Raw genomic sequence first — 21,388 nt, 5'->3', positions numbered from 1 at the left:
GAGATGGCAGTAGAAAACAAATGTGGACTCCACACGTTCAGTTTGCATGGGGTAAGGCGTTTCCCACTCGCATGCGTGATTTTATTCCGAGATGCAAACACTGATTAATTTACCTATAACACGTTAGTATATAGAGGACCGCAAATATTGGGCAATTGATGGCACTGGCTCACTGCGTGGCTGCCTTCCATCTTGCCTGTGGTGCCGCCTCACGCATCCGAGTCGTTCTCGTTCTTTGAAAGTGAGTGAACACTGTTCGCATTATAGGTTGAAATAATTATTCTGAAAGAAAAAACATATTCCTTCGAAGAGCATAAATCATGGCTGGGACCAAGCTCAGAGCCAAACCAATAAAAAAACGGTGATTGCATTGCTTGAGTGCAAAGGTCCAAGGGGAACATTGGGCAGACCATCCCCTAACACCCTTCCAACATTCACCTCCACCCTTCACTATCATCGCTCCCCCACCACCCCTCCCACATCCCTCATCACCCTCCTCACTCACCCCTCGCCACCACCCCACAATGTCATAGACGGGCTGTATTTTTATTTGCAACTTGGCTCTGGATGAATTTTAACCCATGTCACCCCAAGGCCGGGCTAAAGTTCAGCTGCAGCAGAGCACTAATTTTCATATAGGCCAGAGTGTGACTGCATTACCAACCCTTACCGATTGACTTGTCGAGTGGTGTTGGGTTCACAGCACAATTGTATTTACGCGATTTAACCCAAAACACATTAATATGAATGGTAAAATACTAACGTTGTTACTGGGCAAAAACTAAAATGGATTGTATGACCTTTTGATATTCATTTAAACTGTTGATTTCCTTAAAGTGGGGTTTTAAAGTTGTCAAGGAACAGTATTTATTACATATTCTTCGTTTTTTCGGTAAAGTCACGTTGAAGGGAAACAACAAAATAATAAAATATATATAAAACAATGAAAAATTCTCACGACGTTTCGACCATAACTCAAACGGTCGTCTTCAGGTGTGTTGGTTTGCATAAATTTATTTGTAAACGGCGCATTTATTTATTTATAAAAAAACGTTAGCGCAACGATTTGGCAGTTTATTTAGGGCTAGTCCATCTATATTCTGAAAAGAGGAGGGGGGAGACGAAATTTTTTTATAATGTATGCTGTCTGAAAGCCACTGTAAGCGTGAACAATCAATTAAGACCTGAAATGGTTTATCAAATCTTTCCAATGATTGCTAAGATAGAATCCATCTTCTCGGTTGAAATTGTCTCTGTGCTTGTATATGTGGATAGCCTCATGAACGAATCTCTCATGGAAGCCAGATGGCTTACAAAGAACCTCTGTCTTGGAAAAGTCAATGGCATGTGAGCCTACTGAATTAGAACAATGATCTGCCACGGCCGAGGTGTTGGTCCTACCGTGTTTAAGGTCTGCTTTGTGTTCACGAATGCGGTCCGAGACATGGCGTTTGGTTTCTCCAATGTAACTACTACCACAGAGGCAACTTAGTTTGTAGACACCAGGGTATTGTATGTCCGGAATCACATCTTTTACAGACGGAACCAGATCACGGATTTTATGTAATGTGTTGAAACGGACCTGGATCTTGTGTTTATTCAAGATTTTGGAGATCTTTTTTGTGATCCCCGCAATGTAGGGTAAAGTGATGGTTTTGAAAGGCTCCTCAAGAGGGTTCTTCTTCATGGTTTGAGTGATAGCTTTGCGGATTGTATAGTCGGAGTAACCATGCTTGTAAGAGCTTGGTGTACGTGTTTGAGTTCACTGTTTATGTGTTCCTGGTCGGATATGCATTGGGCTCTATGATACAGAGTCTTGATGAGAGAATTCTTCTGTGATGGATGGTGGTGGGAATCCGGTTTTAGATAAGCATCCGTATGGGTAGCTTTCCTGTAGACAGAGTGGCTCATTGAACCATCCGGTCTCTTTTTAATTAGGACATCCAAAAAAGGTATCTTGCCATCTATTTCGACTTCCATGGTAAATCTGATGGCTGGGTGTATGGAATTGATGTGGTCGAAGAATTGGTCTAGAGCAGGCCGGCCATGTGGCCAGATGACAAAAGTGTCATCCACGTACCTCTTCCATAAGGCAATGCTACTGTCATCATGGATAAAATAGAATACAACAACAAAATTAAAGAATTACTCGACGATGGTAGTTAAACAAAAATAAAAAGAGATCCCACCAACACCCTCGTCACACAAACCAACAAAATAATTTCTGATTCAACTGCATTAATTGATCAATCTAAACAGTTTTCGTTGAAACCTTCTGCTGCCAGGCCACCAAGATTATACGGCTTACCAAAAATACATAAAGTAGATACACCCCTTCGTCCCATAGTCTCTACTATCGGCTCCCCCACCTACAAACTAGCTCGTTTTTTGTCTGAAATCCTGCGTCCTTTCACTGGAAAGACCACCTCTGCGGTACAAAATTCTACTCACCTGGTATCGACAATCAACGGTATTTCCCTGTCCCCAGACGACCTGCTTGTCAGTTTTGATGTAGTTTCCTTATTCACCAAGGTTCCTGTACCTGACACCATTGCAATCATTGAAGACTTGGTTCATCAAGGACTAAACACTGAGGTACCCCCCCTGGTGAGACACTGTTTAACCAATACATACTTCACTTGGAATGAAACTTTCTACAAACAAACTGAGGGCACCCCAATGGGCTCCCCCCTTTCTCCAGTTATAGCTAACATTTTCATGGAGAAATTTGAGACTGACGCCATCCAGACTGCCACTCTGCGCCCAACCTTATGGAAGAGGTACGTGGATGACACTTTTGTCATTTGGCCACATGGCCGGCCTGCTCTAGACTAATTCTTCGACCACATCAATTCCATACACCCAGCCATCAGATTTACCATGGAAGTCGAAATAGATGGCAAGATACCTTTTTTGGATGTCCTAATTAAAAAGAGACCTGATGGTTCAATGAGCCACTCTGTCTACAGGAAAGCTACCCATACGGATGCTTATCTGAAACCGGATTCCCACCACCATCCATCACAGAAGAATTCTCTCATCAAGACTCTGTATCATAGAGCCCAATGCATATCCGACCAGGAACACATAAGCAGTGAACTCAAACACGTACACCAAGCTCTTAGGGCTAATTGTTACTCCGACTATACAATCCGCAAAGCTATCACTCAAACCATGAAGAAGAACCCTCTTGAGGAGCCTTTCAAAACCATCACTTTACCCTACATTGCGGGGATCACAAAAAAGATCTCCAAAATCTTGAATAAACACAAGATCCAGGTCCGTTTCAACACATTACATAAAATCCGTGATCTGGTTCCGTCTGTAAAAGATGTGATTCTGGACATACAATACCCTGGTGTCTACAAACTAAGTTGCCTCTGTGGTAGTAGTTACATTGGAGAAACCAAACACCATGTCTCGGACCGCATTCGTGAACACAAAGCAGACCTTAAACACGGTAGGACCAACACCTCGGCCGTGGCAGATCATTGTTCTAATTCAGTAGGCTCACATTCCATTGACTTTTCCAAGACAGAGGTTCTTTGTAAGCCATCTGGCTTCCATGAGAGATTCGTTCATGAGGCTATCCACATATACAAGCACAGAGACAATTTCAACCAAGAAGATGGATTCTACCTTAGCAATCATTGGAAAGATTTGAAAAACCATTTAAGGTCTTAATTGATTGTTCACGCTTACAGTGGCTTTCAGACAGCATACATTATAAAAAAAAAATCGTCTCCCCCCTCCTCTTTTCAGAATATAGATGGACTATTCCTAAATAAATTGCCAAATCGTTGCGCGTGGCGCTAACGTTTTTTATAAATAAATAAATGCGCCGTTTAAAAATACATTTATGCAAACCAACACACCTGAAGACGACCGTTTGAGTTATGGTCGAAACGTCGTGAGAAGTTTTTATTGTTTTATATATATTTTATTATTTTGTTGTTTCCCTTCAACGTGACTTTACCGAAAAAACTAAGAATATGAATTACTGCAGTCACGAAAGCTTTAAATCAAAATTTAATCGCCTCTACGGGGAGGGTATTCACAAAACTTTAAGATCCTTCAACAAACTCCGGGATAAGAAAGCTCAGCTGATCGAGTCTCTCACCTTCCAGAAGAGATGCCGCGACTCTGGGGTAATACCAATCGCATTTACACTGACCTCTGCTGCTGTAACTTCTTCTAATGCGAAACGAATTCTTTTCAAAACTAGCTTAGCTCTTATCTCAGAAAAAATCAGACTTATACGCACCGAACTAGATCAGTTAGACAAGACACTCTACAAATCACACTTATCATTGACGGCAACAATGTCCACATCGGATTGGAAACATGTAGACAATATGACTGCCTCTTCAGCTGCTACTATGTCGACCAAATGTAAGGAAAACCTGATTTCCAAATTTAACCTCCTCTTCAACAACAGACCGGACACACACACCAAAAAGTTAGACGTTAATAAAGTCGTAATTAATCGCAGTAACAGTTCTATTTCCGATGGTCTGAAATCCGTTTTAGCTAAAGGTCTAAACTTTGCAGTCACACCTAAACACATACCAGTTAATGATATAATTGCCCAAGTAGACGTTGCTCTCAGGGGCCTGGGTCACATCGCTGCAGACGTAGCAAGATCTGAAATCGCTGCAACCCTCAAAAACGCTAAGATGCCAGATGCCAGCTAGCAACCTCAGCAAAGATGAGCGTTTTGAATTATATAAATTAAAAAAGAGGAATGATATTGTAGTCCTCTCAGCTGACAAAGGCAATGCTACTGTCATCATGGATAAAATAGAATACAACAACAACATTAAAGAATTACTCGACGATGGTAGTTATACAAAAATAAAAAGAGATCCCACCAACAGCCTCGTCACACAAACCAACAAAATAATTTCTGATTCAACCGCATTAATTGATCAATCTAAACAGTTTTCGTTGAAACCTTCTGCTGCCAGGCCACCAAGATTATACGGCTTACCAAAAATGCATAAAGTAGATACACCCCTTCGTCCCATAGTCTCTACTATCGGCTCCCCACCTACAAACTTGCTCGTTTTTTGTCTGAAATCCTGCGTCCTTTCACTGGAAAGACCACCTCTGTGGTACAAAATTCTACTCACCTGGTATCGACAATCAAGGTTATTTCCCTGTCCCCAGACGACCTGCTTGTGAGTTTTGATGTAGTTTCCTTATTCACCAAGGTTCCTGTACCTGACACCATTGCAATCATTGAAGACTTGGTTCATCAAGGACTAAACACTGAGGTACCCCCCCTGATGAGACATTGTTTAACCAATACATACTTCACTTGGAATGGAACTTTCTACAAACAAACTGAGGGCACCCCAATGGGCTCCCCCCTTTCTCCAGTTATAGCTAACATTTTCATGGAGAAATTTGAGACTGACGCCATCCAGACTGCCACTCTGCGCCCAACCTTATGGAAGTGGTACGTGGATGACACTTTTGTCATCTGGCCACATGGCCGGCCTGCTCTAGACCAATTCTTCGACCACATCAATTCCATACACCCAGCCATCAGATTTACCATGGAAGTCGAAATAGATGGCAAGATACCTTTTTTGGATGTCCTAATTAAAAAGAGACCTGATGGTTCAATGAGCCACTCTGTCTACAGGAAAGCTACCCATACGGATGCTTATCTGAAACCGGATTCCCACCACCATCCATCACAGAAGAATTCTCTCATCAAGACTCTGTATCATAGAGCCCAATGCATATCCAACCAGGAACACATAAGCAGTGAACTCAAACACGTACACCAAGCTCTTAGGGCTAATTGTTACTCCGACTATACAATCCGCAAAGCTATCACTCAAACCATGAAGAAGAACCCTCTTGAGGAGCCTTTCAAAACCATCACTTTACCCTACATTGCGGGGATCACAAAAAAGATCTCCAAAATCTTGAATAAACACAAGATCCAGGTCCGTTTCAACACATTACATAAAATCCGTGATCTGGTTCCGTCTGTAAAAGATGTGATTCCGGACATACAATACCCTGGTGTCTACAAACTAAGTTGCCTCTGTGGTAGTAGTTACATTGGAGAAACCAAACGCCATGTCTCGGACCGCATTCGTGAACACAAAGCAGACCTTAAACACGGTAGGACCAACACCTCGGCCGTGGCAGATCATTGTTCTAATTCAGTAGGCTCACATTCCATTGACTTTTCCAAGACAGAGGTTCTTTGTAAGCCATCTGGCTTCCATGAGAGATTCGTTCATGAGGCTATCCACATATACAAGCACAGAGACAATTTCAACCGAGAAGATGGATTCTATCTTAGCAATCATTGGAAAGATTTGATAAACCATTTCAGGTCTTAATTGATTGTTCACGCTTACAGTGGCTTTCAGACAGCATACATTATAAAAAAAAATTCGTCTCCCCCCTCCTCTTTTCAGAATATAGATGGACTAGTCCTAAATAAACTGCCAAATTGTTGCGCGTGGCGCTAACGTTTTTTATAAATAAATAAATGCGCCGTTTAAAAATACATTTATGCAAACCAACACACCTGAAGACGACCGTTTGAGTTATGGTCGAAACGTCGTGAGAATTTTTCATTGTTTTATATATATTTTTTATTATTTTGTTGTTTCCCTTCAACGTGACTTTACCGAAAAAAACTAAGAATATGAATTACTGCAGTCACGAAAGCTTTAAATCAAAAGTATTTATTACAGTATTACATGCAAATGTACATTTTTTTCTCATTTATGAGTTTAACAATGCTTCCCTTTTGTTGACTCATAACATTTATAACACTGACCTATGCACATGTAAATACAGCACCACATTCTTGTCGCGACATATGAGCCATTCAAATTATGCAAGGCTCGTCAGGAACGGAACCGTTCGTAAGTCAAGTACTACCCGTAAAAAAGTGATTTAATTCATTACAGATTTTTTCATGATTACTGATTAATGAGTCTCAAACAAAGATAAACATCCCCCAAATCGCCTTACAGATTTTTGGGGCAAGTACTGTTAACGAGCACCTAATGAAAGCCAGCACGGTACACAAGGGGGTGGGTGGCCAGCACCACGTCCGGGCGCTTTTACCTCCCGAGGTGGCATTCAGATTAATCGTTACAAGTGTTGGCCGTGATCGGGAATCAAACCCGGGTGGCCAGGTTCATAGCGCAGCGCGCTAACTGCTACACTACCGCTCCCTACATACACACACACAGTCCAGAGGCTATCGCTGATGACATTCGAACACCAGTGGTGGACACCTCCCAGTCTTCCACCAAACCCCGTGATGAACAGCTTTGAAGTATGGTTCATAACAGGCCACATGGGGGAGGAGAGCCTCCCCTGGCCAGTCTATTGACACACGGTAGGCAGCAGATTGTCATTCTTCTTCCTGCCGTGGTAGTTAGGAGATATTAACAAACTCACCTGGTCTACAGGAGGTCGTGGGTTCGATCCCTACACTGACGCCGGCTGTATATTTGGAGTTTGCATGTTCTCAGCGAGGTCTCATGGATTTTTCTCCGGGTCCTCTGGTTTTTCCCTCCACATTCAGAAACATGCGTTTAGAGTTTTGCTGCAATACATTTCCACTTAATAAGCCACTTCGTTGAGTTGTCATTTGTGGCCAGGTTGCTTCTGAAAAAGAGCTATCTATATACAGTAGCTCAGTGGGGCCTTACCTGGTAAATAAAAGTTCAGTTTGGCGGTTGAGGCAATGTCCAACTTTGCTGCTGTTGTTTATTCTCGCGACTCCTTTCAGTCTGGAAGTTCTTTCTCCTCACTTAATGCCGCAATGGTCGCGTACACCGTAAAGTCTTCCCCGGGAGGTCGGCGAGGCTGCGTGCAAGGCGTTAGACGCTCCATTTGAAGGCTTGCGTACACGATCTGTAAAAAGACAATAAACATATCTTTAGGGCAAGTACTGTTAGCAAGAAGCACTTGCGAAGGTCGGGAAAGCACACAGAGGATGGGTGGCCAACACCACGCCCGACCACCTTTGTCTCTCCAGTGGCCATGTTTTGACATAACCACACCAGATATTCATTCGAGGCTTATTCGACCTCAGGTTCAAATAATCGTGTTGGCTATGAGCTGTAATAGACCTCAGGTCGCTGATTTCGTAGTTTAATGGGTACTGCAAGATCCAACCGTGTCTTTCTACTGCTCGCTGAGCTGCAATGTCTTTCAGTTTCCGAATGAGTACATTATAAGGTCGCACTCATTACACAAACAAAGTTCTTCCCACAAATGAACCACAATACCTTGGTGATTTCGTTAAGGAGCAGAAACTAACTTCACGTGGACTCCGGTCATCCTTGCAGTGGATTTTGGCTTACCATCGGGCAAAAACGGTGAGGGCATCGGACGCTTTCAGATATACTTCTGGGATGCTCTTATTAGGCAGCCACACAAAACGGAGTAATTCGGCCGAAGATGGAATCCTGCTGCTGCTGTCACCGTATCTCGAATTGTGGAGCAGCAGCAGCAGGACCTGCCAGTTGCTACCTCACTGCTACACATGGTAGAATTCAGATGGGAGCAGCAGTTGGAGTGACCAATTAATTATCCAGCACTCAGTGATTTACTCAAGTCACTCGCTGACTCACTCAGCCAGTCATTCTTGCCGCTAGCCACTTACTCAGCTAGACACTTAATAATTTCCCCATTAATAATTTACCCAGCACTTACTCATTCACCCTGCATTTATGCATTCACCCAGTCACTCATTAGCTCATTCACTCACCCACTTCTTCACCCATACAGTTCAGAGTAAAGCAGCTTTCAGGTTGATTTATGATCCAGCGCTCACTGATGTATTTCAATCCGTCGCTCACTCACTCACTTCCTTATCATTTTTCTCTAGGTACGAACATGGTCACAGTGGCCCATGAGACTCACTTTGTTGATCGCCCCCTGGCCCACCTATAGTGAGGACTACCAGACACTGACTGTCTTACCTACACTGTTCAACCACCACACTCTAGGTCACCACAACTCACTCAGTAACCCACTCACTCACCTACTCACTCAACCACTCACTGACCCACTCATTTGCATAGGGCAGGAGAGGGCAGCACAGCAAACTACACGGTTCCAATGTGATGCAGGATGTTGCTGCGGTGCAGTGTTGACTCCATGGGCAGTGTTGAGTGTATGGGTATCGTAGAGTCTAAGGCCAATGTTAAGTCTATGTGCAGTGTTGAGTCTATGCATGTGCAGTGACATAGGGCTGACTGTTGGACAGCAGCAGCAACTGCAGGTAGGCACTTTGCACACACGCCGCTGAGTATATACGCTGATGTGCTGGCAGGGCGGAGGAACTGGGGCAAGGGTCATGGTAGACCTCGTGTGGAAGCCCCTGGAACCCTCTGGAGGGTTTGAGAAGGGGGGCGCGGCTAGGGCGGAGCCAAGCCGCCCAATCATTGCGTGGCCAGATAGCATTGGGCTGTCTCCGTCGACGCCACCAGTGTAACGCGGACAGGGTCATGTCTGGGACGGGGCACGCGGCAGCGGGGTCGTGTGTGAGAGAGAGAGGGAGCCCGAGTGGTGGCGTGAGCTCGGCTGGCTGTGTCTACGATGCACACCACCCCCACGCACAGACGACACTACACATGCATGGGTGTTGAACGTCTTTCACACTGTGCATAGCCAACCATGCTTATCAGAGGAAGGACAACAAACTAAATACAAAAAGCAGTTCTGAAGAAATTAGTTGAACACATAGGCTTTCGCGACCAATATTATCCATGATAAAACATTTGTGGGTTAGATCGCACCACCTGACTCAACATTGCCACCCATAGACTCAACACTGCCACCCATAGATTCAACACTGCCACCCATATACTCAGCACTGCCACCCATAGACTCAGCACTGCCACCCATAGAGTCAGCACTCATTATAGAGATGTTTTTTGGGTTAGATCACGTAAATATATAAATGTGTCGTTAAAACCCGTCACCACCCAACACAGCCAACTAGTAAGGGTTGTCCGTCAACAAAACATGCTAATTACTTACTACCTCAGCACACCGGTGTGTTGGAAAGTCAACCCACAACATTTACAATTCGAGTACTGTGACGTTTCTCTGGTGATAACATCACCAACCAGCTTCATCAGGTGATAGCCAAAATTGTGAAGAAGAATAATTGAGTTATCAAATTATTGAGATGGATATATTTCACGCACCTCACTCGTCTCCATCTCCTCTAAGCGACGAGTCTCTCCACCAGGGTGCTGCGTCTCTCCCAAGTCTCCCTTCCTTCTACCACCACCACCACTATCATCAATACCATCACCATCACCACGGCTGAAATGACTTCTCATTGTCCTCCAACAACACCAATTCCTGCTGTGGTAGCGGTGGTGGCACCGGTAGAGAAGCACCATCAGCAACAGAAGGAAGATCAGAGCCCACGTGGTTATGGCGATGAACTCTTTGGCGCGAAAAGGCAAAACCGTCGATGGCACCGTCGATGTCACCGGCGATGTCGCTGCATGCGTCGTAGCAGCGGTTCCTGTTGCAGAGAAAGGGACAGCGCGATTGGTGGTGGCTAGGAGATGTTAAATATATTGCCTGGTATACAGGGGTCGTGAGTTCGATCTCGACTGACGCCTGCTAGAAATTTGGAGTTTGCGCGTCTCTCTCCCTGTGGTCACGTGGATTTTTTTCTGGGTCCTTCGGATTTTTCCCTCCACATTTTGAATCAACATAAACGCATTTAGAGTATTTGGCTGCTATAAATTTTTCACATGATGAGCCACTTTGTTTAGCTATCATTTGCAGCCAAATCGCTTCTGAAAAAAGAGCTATATAGCTCAGTGGGCCTTCACCTCTTCACCTTGCGCCGTCAGGTCGAAATCGACCTCTGGTGACATCCACGACCAGACTCTCCTATCCAAACCTGTCTCTCACTGCCTCTCGTAGCTGGGCAAGTGTATGGCCAGTGGTGTTCTTGATGTCGTCCATCCATCTCCTCCAAGGTCGACCTCTGACCCTGATATCTTCTCCATTCCCAAGCAAGACTGATTCCTCTCGTCCAGAGGTCCTCATAAAGTGTCTAAAGATAGTACATTTCTGCTTCATGAATAAGGACTCGAGTGGAAGAGCGGGACCGATCTCTCTCAGGACGGACATGTTTGATATTTGGCTGTCCGTGGTTTATGTAGCATTCTTTTCCAGCACCACAAATGCTCTGATCCTCTTTCTCTCACTCAATCTCGGCGTCCACAACTCCCATCCATATACGACAACAGGGAATACCAGAACTTTGACAAGTCTCTTCTTGGTGCTTATGGTAATGCCCTTGTCTCTCCCTATCTTATTGAGCTGTGACATGGCTATTCTCCTGAGAACTGACCGCCTACTGATCTCGTGGCTACATTCTCCGTCTTCAGCAGTCAAGGAGCACAGGAAGACAACGTTCTTCGCAACTTTGATTGATGCATTTTCCAGACAAAAGAGTTTAGTGGTTCTGTCGCCATCATCTTAATCCTTTGGAGATTGAGCCACAGCCCAGCCTTCCCACTAGCTTCTTTAACATTTACCAACAGGGTCATAATTTCAGCTTTGCTATTTGATAGTGGGGTGGTATCATCAGCATCTCTTAAGTTGTTTATTCTTCTGCTTCTAATCTTCACGCCTGTTTCGATGCAATCCAGGCCTGCCTCTCGCATAATACGCTCACTGTATAAATTGAATAGGTAGGGACACAGTATACAGCCCTGTCTTACTCCTTTCGCAATGTCAAATTCTCGTAGAATGGGCGATGCTCTTTGGTTGGCATATATATTAAGTAACACAGTGGGCCATACCTGGTTAAAATAGTTTAAAATTAGCTTAAATTAACCTTTCTACAATTGACGTTGAAGATGATAATGCATAAGCCATTTCTGTCTATCTGTCTGTAACACGACGACCCTTGTAAATATGATCCTGCAGGAACGAAGCTTCAGCAAAATGATATGTTGCTATTAGGGGCTTACCGAATTGGGGAAACAATTTAAATTTTGATTTAAAGCTTTCGTGACTGCAGTAATCCATATTCTTAGCTATTTCGGTAAAGTCACGTTGAAGTGAAACAATAAAATAATAAAATTTGTAAAACAATAAAAAAAATTCTCACGTTTCGACCATAACGCAAACGGTCATCAGGCGTTATGGTCGAAACGTCGTGAGAATTTTTATTGTTTTATATATATTTTATTATTTCATTGTTTAGCTTCAACGTGACTTTACCGAAAGAGCTAAGAATATGAAACAATTTAAGTTATAAAAGTGGTGAACAAACGTTGAAGATACACGCCAGAGCAATAAAAAAGGTATTAATTGAAAAATTTCAAATAGTGATTTGTCCTGGAAGATACCAGTACAGGATCCGTATTGCTGATTAAACACTTTCAAAGACAAACGTAAGCCGATAAGCTTTAAACAATCTACCTATTTGCGTGTGCACAATATTACTTCAATTCAAGACGTTGTAGGCTTCCGCGACAAATATATTGTTAAGCTGTTGTGGGCTAGATCGCGCAGACGTTTCATAAACAAAGGTGGGAGGGAGGAGAGGGAGGAGAGGGAGGGCGTTCCGGAGGGGCCCTGCAGAAGGAGCAGCGGCCGCATCTGAAAGCGCTGCACGATGCGGTTTTACCTCCATTCCGCACCTCCAGTTAACACGGTTGGCAATGCACGGTGCAAAATAAGTTCCACATACGTGCATACATACGACTGTCTTTGTTCGATGGTGAGGTCTTCATCCCAGCCTCTCTACAAGAGCAAATTGGGAGCAGTCGCGAGGGCAAAGAACCGCCGTGCACATCGCCCATTTGACCCCTCCTGCCCCCCCACCCCAGCAAGCTATTCACCTCACTGACCCAGGTGGCCACTAAGCATCATAAGTGTGGCAGGAGCGAATTGCGGTAGGCTCCGGCCACAGATGCCCGAAGTGGGTAAAAGGGAATGGCTCGCTTTGTTACCCATCTGAGAGAGTCACCGCTCCCGTGTCGCTGCAGCTTTCTCATCTTGACCACTGATGGCGGCCGTCCCAGATCTGAGTCTTGCTTTGCCCTCGAGTCCTCGTGAAGTCGTTCGTGAAGACTTGTAGTCGTGTTTTGCGTTTTTATCCTTGCGCCGTTGTGCTACAGAGTCGAGAAGAAACTGGGTCCCAGTCTGTCAGTTGCTCATTTTGAAAGAGTCGTGAATTGGTTGTCAATGTTGAGGACTTGTTTTTCTATATTATAGATTGGGCGTTGTAGGAGACCTCTTGTTGGACAATCGTTTAAGCTGGTTATGATAAATTAGCAATGGTCTGTAACAAACTCCAGGCTACAGACGCTCTGCGATTTCACAGAGTTTTCCATCAAGAGTTAATAAGTACGCAGTCAACGGTATTTCTCTATTTAGCTATCGCTTGACATCCCGGTAAATGAATGTTGTGGCTCTGGAGCCACCTGCCACCTATTCTGTGCACATAACATAACAAAATAAAAATTCAAATCTTGATTTGAAGCTTTTGTGACTGCAGGAATCCATATTTTTGGTTCTTTCGCTAAAGTCACGTAGGTAGAAAAAATATAATAGATGACGACGTTTTGATCGCAACACAATCGAAACATCGTGATCTATTATTTTTTCTACCTACGTGACTTTACCGAAAGAACCAAAGAGTATTATTTTGTATTTTACCAGGTCAGGCTCCACTAAGCAATGTAGCTCTTTTTTTACATAAGTGACTTGGCCATAAATGATAGCTCAACAAAGGGGCTCATCACTTGGGAATTTATAGCAGCCAGTTATCTAAACGTGTGATGTTGATTTGCATGTGGAGGTACCCGGAGAAAAATCGAAGCGACTACAGAGATTGAGAGGGACGCAAACTCCAAATATACAGCAGCAGGTGTCAGGGTCAAGATTCAACCTTCGACGAAGATAACATCTCGCCACCGTGGCCCTCCTTAAAAATATGTAAATATTAATTTATTTCCCCACAAAGTAGTTCTCATTTAGTCAACCCTTTGAAGGATGATGGCCGAGTTCCCCTCCCCAAGCAAGGATTTAACCTTTGGTGCCAAGCTGCCTGAGCTAGTTTGAGATTTTACAGTGCATCTGAGTTAACATTGGGAGAGAGAAAAAAAACATTTGTTATGATTAAGATTAATAGTATCATGCATTGTTGCGATTCAAGGATTGTGATTTTATTCTGGAATCTATTTTCTTTACATTGTTTTGAATGAAGCGGCCTCTAGTATCTTCGGAGAAAAGTGAACCGAATACGTAGAACACACGCGTGCAGGTATACAATCGATTCTTGCTTACACAAATAATATGAATGTTTTGTGATGTTCAGACATACTAATTGATGCACCACTATAATTGTTACAAACTAAAACCACAACGTGTGTACTTTATTTACATCGAGTGAATGGTTAATGTGAATTTATATATGCAGACATTACATCTCAAGCTTTGTGGAATTACCTTGAGAAGTTACTGTCAAATTGTAAACCATCTCATGACGATCAGCTGTGCTTGTTTCCAGAAAACAGTGGTACATTCCACTCGCGTTCGCTGGGACTGAAGCCAGAGTGATGGAGCCATTTCCACTGCTCAGGTTCCCAGAGAAAACCACGTAGTAGAGAGATGGGTTGCAGTATGTGACACGTTGAATGCCACAAAATAATATCTGTCGAACAAGACATATTACACGTTTAGCAATTTGTTTTAATTGATGCACATTAGTGTTTATTCATACCAGTCGGCTGGTTCCACACTCCCAAAAACTATGTGGAAGAGCTCTATTGGAAATCTGCTGTCATATTTTGATTGAACCATTCAAAACGTATGATGGAATGTAACGTCGAATTATGTTTAAACATTTCATCCCTATAATTTGAAAGATTGGGGTTAAAATCGACATTTTTTTATTTGCGCAACTATATTAGTTTCCACATGTATTATTAGTTAACGCTTCTAAAACATTGGTAGAATTTTAATGTACCTTCTTTTACATAGAGCATCTCACAGCAAAAAAAAAATCCCTTGTGTTAACAGAAGGATTTTGACTGAAACCCAAAATGCGGTACCCGGTAGCCAATTACAGAACTCTGAGCACTGGGGATGTTTGATCTCAATTCACCTTGTCCACCAAGAAGCCCTAGCAGCCCGCATTTTGCACAGAAATAGAAACAATGAAGAAGCTATTCGGGCAGTCCAGCAAACAGCAGTTTGCAATCGTGAATCCTTGAGGTTATAGTAGCGCATGATACAGAATCTCTACACCGCTACTATTTCAAAGGGGCATATCAGGCTATATTTCTGAACTTGTAGAAAGCTGAGCTAATTACAAGAGACAATCACTCCTCTAATCTAGCATTGACATTAAGGGCGATGCCAAAGCGTCGCACGGAAGATTAACGTTTTATTTTATAGCCAGCAACATTAAAAACAAAATCAGAACATTTATTTAGTCTGTAGGAATCCATTGCGCTATTGGAGCTCTTTTTCACAGATGTCGTTACAACAACAACCAAACAGCTGCAGCTGATTGACAACTCATTTCTTGTCGTTGTGTCTTAGTTTGTTTCCCCCCTGTACTTCCAGTTAGTGTGGTTGGCTATGTACGGTGCCAAAGAAGTTCAACACACATACATAGTATACTATACACTACCTTATACTACACTACTAAACACTATACTACTATACACTACACACATACAGATAACTGCACACATCACTGCCCCCCCCCACCACCCCTGGCAAACAGGGGGCAGCTGATATTTAGTCCCACGAGAAGTAACACTGTCTCGCTATCATTGAGCCCAAAGGAAGTTGGAGGTCAACACATCTTGTTGTCCATACGACCAGCTGCTGAGGTCTCTGGACAGCTTAGACAAGTGGTTCTCAACCTGGGGTGCATGCACCCCATCTCTGAATGGGATCTCTGGACAGCTTAGACAAGTGGTTCTTAACCTGGGGTGTATGCACCCCATGGGGGTGCGAGATGCCATTTCTGGGGGTGCGAGATGGTAAATCATCGAAATACAAATTAGGCGCGGGCATGTAAGTACAGCTACCTTGTTTAATCAAACCTATGTATTTACGAACATTATATATTATTTTAATGATTGAAAACCAACGGATGCAGTAAAGGTTAATAAGCACTGGCTTAGACTGACGAGAGAGATCTCTGAAAGGAACCTCGGCCTAAGCAATAGTAGACCTGGAGATCGTTTACTCGTAATGTATTTCATAACATCATTTTATCTATATACATTAAATAGACACAACGCCGAGGTAAATTCTTCACTGTGTGATGTCCCCCCCCCACCCCGATGAGTGCAGTAATTACTACTATACAGTCGCTAGATGCTACCACTATAGGCCTTAGATATTACTGCAGTGCGGCCAGAGAAATCATGGTGGGGGGGGGGGGGGGGGATCAGCAGTAGCAGCCCAGCCCCAGCCTGCCTAAGTGTCACCTCGGCCAGCTGGACAATCTCGACGAGGCCAGAGGCTCTGCACGGACTAGGCCTCACCACGCCACTCTGTCAGGTGAGTACTTTGTGCTAAAAAGTGGATAAATACTGCTGTAGAGTCAGCATGTACTACTGTCGTGATAGCAGGTCCCACCACAGTCGGTATGCACTGCTGTAATCATAGCAGGTACCACCATAGTATGCACTGCTGTAATCATCGCAGGTACCACCACAGTCAGTCCGGACTGCTGTTAGATTTTGAAGAGTAGTTTTGAAATCATTATTTGGCCTTGGCAACGCCGGTTAAAAAGCTAGTTATTTTGTATACGACACATTCTGCACGAGTGACATGCACACTGTGTGTGTGTAGCAATACAGACGGATATTGCACTGGGCTGATTATCCCTAAAGTGTGCTAAATTGGTAACACCACGTGTAATGAGAGATTGCAATACTCACCGTTGTGTTAGACTGTCCACATCTCCATCGCACGCGGTCTATTGTGGACGATGTTGAACAGTTAAGGAGCACATCTTCACCTTCAACAGCCGCCATGTACTGAATGGGTCTATTTGCTACATAAAGAAAAATGTGCAAAATGAATGCAGAGACCACCAGCATTGAACTTTAATGGCTGGATATGAGCAGCCTGGAAGCATCAACAAACCATGCCATCTCCACACACACACAGATACCTTATTAAAATCTAATCTCTGGAAAATTAATACAGTATAACTTTCTGTATGCGCAAGCTTCTGGAAATTTCTAGTGACGCACATTCACGAGTTACTAAATGCATAATAATTCCCTATTCCCGAAACTGGCAGACTTCAGCATTCTAGAGTTGTATGAAAGTGCCGACAAACCGCAGAGTTTTACTACTTTTGAAACATTCCGCTGTGAAGATGAGGCGTGCTCTTTCTGGACCACGCACTTTGTCCTGAACTCGCTCTTGTGCATGTTTTACTTTGTACTTACAGTTGACTTTGTTATATATTTTATAAATCGTCGTCAAATCATAATAGTCAAAGGTTATGAAAGAAAAAAAGATGTTCTGTGCATAATTAGACCTCCTTTGCCAGTACCAAAATTTAATAATAGGGTTTTCCCCCTTTTTTCTGGCAACAAAACTGAAACCTTTTTACGAGGATTCATGTCTGCATTAACCACAATACCTGCAGTCAAAATGCAAACAAAAAATATACTATGATAATATATGCATTGTCCTTGAAACTGATTGGTCCACACCAAGGGATGGCTTTCTTTTGAGCCTCGACCCAATTGGTGCACGACCAGATGATGCCAAAAGGCGTACAGCTCAAAGACAATGCACTATCATAGTAATGAGGGCTCGGGGTGAGCATCTACATCATTAGACCTCCTTTGCCAGTACCAAAATGTAATAATAGGGTTTTCCCCCTTTTTCTGGCAACAAAACTGAAACCTTTTTACTAGGATTCATGTCTGCATTAACCACAATACCTGCAGTTAAAATGCAAACAAAAAACATACTATGATAATATATGCATTGTCCTTGAAACTGATTGGTCCACACCAAGGGACGGCTTTCTTTTGAGCATCGACCCAAATCGTGCCCGACCAGATGGCGCCAAAAGGTTGATGCCTGTGCACTTTTACATAATACAGATTGACAACTCATTTCTTTCTAACTGATTTTTGCATTTAGTTAGTTGTCATTCCGCCACACCTCCGATTAGCACGGTTGACTACTGTACGTATGGTGCGAAAGAGGTTCAACATGCATACACACGTACATACAACCACAGGACCACCACTCTTAACTCAGCTTATTTTCATCACAAACGTATTGATATAAATAAAGCTGTATCATTAATCTACAGCGGACACGAATAACGCAATGACTGAACGGATCTTATCAGGTGTGTGTAGCTTATTTCTAACTCACAACCCATGCCCCACATCAAAATGCGCGTGGTTGCTAAGAGTAACACGGCTGACACAACTCCTGCCTGTCGCATCAAGTGATGGAGCCGCTATGCAAGCCTCGTGGTCTCACCACAGACTACAGGGCCTGAGATGTTTTGAGATATTATTTTACCAGGTAATGTCGACCACGGAGAGAGAGAGACATGCAACCTTCAAATATACAGGAGTCAGGGTCTGAATCAAACCCACAAACTCCTTCATACCAGGCGAGGTAGTTAACATCTCCTAGCCACCGTGATGATGATCAGAGAGAGAGATGCAGACTCCACATATACAGCAGGCTTCAGGGTCGGGATCGAACCCACGACAACCCTGCATACCAGGTAAGGTAGTTGATATCTCCTAGCCACCGTGATGATGATCAGAGAGACATGCAAACTCCAAATATACAGCATGCGTTAGAGTCGGAATAGAACCCACGACCTTCTGTATACCAGGCGAGGTAGTTAACATTTCCTAGCCACCCTGGCATGGGCGCCACCAGTGCCAAATTAAGCTTGTGCGGGGCCTGTAGCACATTTTATAAAAGGGCCATAAATAAAAAAAAACACGTAAATATTAAAACACACATTTTTAACTTGCATAGTAAAGTAATTGTATTTTTTCATTCGCTATAGATCCAGATAATACGACAAATCGCTAACCTTAAACACCAAGTCGTTCGTAAAAGTTAAAAGCAGTATAGTACTATAGTAATAGAGCAAGTGCAGAGTCACTGAATCGGAATTGAAAGCTTGAAAGCATTTAGCGCGGGGCCTTTGAAAGTGCGGGGCCCATAGCTACACACGTAGCATCTTTTTCCTACTGGGATTATCCGGCACTGGGCGCGACCATTACTATCGCGAATTTAAACAACCGAAGGAGCGCGCATTGGAGAGCACGCACACACGCACGCTGAATTCTGTTGTTCACCAACGTTCCACTCCATCTTTCTTACCTGAGTTAGTCACGTGCACCGCCACCGCCATTACCGTTACGAAGAAGACGGACTCGGGGTGGTTCATGGTTGGGAGCTCCTAGGGCGTGTTACAAGAGACAGGGATGAGGACAGGGCAAGGTAGGAGCAAGCACAACACACAGGGTCCCGTTGTGACCAGTTATATTCACTTTACACTACAATACACCTCTATACACTGCACTACTTTACACAATACACTACATTATTATACACTACGCAATTATACACTCCACTACACCACTTTACTACATTGAAAACGAATTATTTTTTCTTGTTATGCATTTTTTTCTCGTTATTTACGCATTAACTTTCTTTTTTCCTAAGCAGTGGGGTTTTATTTATCGTCTTTTTAATACGGAACTGCATAATAGATGTGCAGCGTTGTGGTATGCAATTGCTTGAATGAAGCTATATGAAATGAACTAATGACTATTACGGTGCGACACAAGTTCTACATACATACACATAAGCATAGCGTAAAATAGTCGGTGCTGGCGTTGCATTGTGTTCTTGTCTCCAGGAACTGGTGCAGGAGAACGACATTGCTCTGCACGACCACTGCCTGCTCTGTTCCTCTCGCGCAGTGGTTCTCAGAGGTGCGGTCCCCTGACCCAGGAGTGGCTCCAGGCCACGGATGGCATCGGTGTTGAATTTAGATCTGAAAAAGTGATGGTTCCCTCATCCCCCCTCCCCTCCATTTAACCACCAACTCGCATTGACCAGCGTGGCGAAATTTGTTGTAGCAAATACACTCTGCATACACAAAATACTACGAGCCCCTATAGAGCATATACAGAGGCCAACAGCAAATATAAAGATCCCCCGTGTAACACGTAGGCTTTCGCGACCAATATTATTCATGATAAACGTTTTTGGGCTAGTTTACGTTATTTATAAATGTGTCGTAACCCTCCACCACCCGACACGGCCAATCAGCAAAAAAAGTGTCACGTTGACAAAGGACAAATAGTTCACTACTTTAGCCCACCGGTGTGTTGAAGAGTGAATCAACAACATTTAAAATTTTTGAGTACGCCGTTTCTCTGGTAATTACATCCAGCATCATCCGGCAATTCGCCAGAATGGTGAAGCCCTTCACTTGCTCCCGGTCTTAAATAGAGCAGCAGCAGGGTGACGTCATCATTTAACTCATTCAGGTGCAGTGATTTGAGGCGGAGGGGGGGGTATTGTAATTATATAATCGATTGGTAATCAGTCAATGGTTATGATTAGTAATGAGTTGTAGATTAGTAATGAGCTGTAATGTGTGTTATTGTAATTATATGCTACGTTTGTAATCAGTTAATTAGTATTTGTTTCCCCTATAAGGGATTGTAATATGTATTATTTAATAATACGCTTCCAGGCCGCACTAAGCCTGTAGCTGTCAGAGCGAATACAGTTATTTCTATTTATCTCAATTTCAATGGTTTATCTAATTAGTCTTTGCCAGTAATAATTAGTTTTGCACAACACTTCAACGTGATCAAAATAAATTGAGTGTCCTTGTTGACAAGCATGATCTGCCACTACCGACAGTTGTGTTTGAGATAATTTAATATTTATTTGGTGTTCTTTAAGTCTTACGCTGATGTTACGTCCAGCCTGTCCAATATAGCATCTGCCACAAAGCAATTAATCCGATATACACCTTCTGTTGATAATTTAGGTAATTCGTCTTTAGTGCAAGATACTAGTTTTTGAATTTTGTGTACTCCACCAAATCTTACTGTAATGTTTTGCTTTAGCAAAACACGGGCTAATTTGTCAGTTACTCCTGAGATATATGGTATTTTAAATGTTTTAACAATCTGATCGCTTTCAGCAGTGTTGCTTTGCGATCGTAATTTGGCATTTAGTGCTCTGTTAATTTGAGCATTATTGTAGCCATTCTGTCGTAATGCTTCTTTAACATGTTTCATCTCTCTCACTAGACTTTCACAATCTGACACTGTTTTTGCCCGATGTATGA

General features: G+C 43.2%; 1 protein-coding gene across 1 annotated transcript; it reads right to left on the bottom strand.

The window, feature by feature from the left end:
• Positions 1 to 6,610: 6,610 nt before the first annotated feature.
• Positions 6,611 to 20,828, bottom strand: LOC116937415 (uncharacterized). Its single transcript, XM_076057574.1, has 5 exons — positions 19,396 to 20,828; positions 16,950 to 17,065; positions 14,494 to 14,698; positions 10,209 to 10,537; positions 6,611 to 7,902 (listed from the first exon to the last, which is right to left on the bottom strand). Exons 1-5 carry the CDS (start codon positions 19,460 to 19,462, stop codon positions 7,774 to 7,776), a joined length of 846 nt encoding a protein of 281 aa, XP_075913689.1. The 5' UTR covers positions 19,463 to 20,828; the 3' UTR covers positions 6,611 to 7,773.
• Positions 20,829 to 21,388: the final 560 nt, after the last annotated feature.

Source organism: Petromyzon marinus, chromosome 83, assembly GCF_048934315.1.
Source record: "Petromyzon marinus isolate PM22_M1 ecotype Great Lakes invasive population chromosome 83, UKy_Petmar_22M1.pri1.0, whole genome shotgun sequence".
NCBI classification, from domain to species: domain Eukaryota; kingdom Metazoa; phylum Chordata; class Hyperoartia; order Petromyzontiformes; family Petromyzontidae; genus Petromyzon; species Petromyzon marinus.
This window is presented reverse-complemented; position numbering and strand designations above follow the sequence as displayed.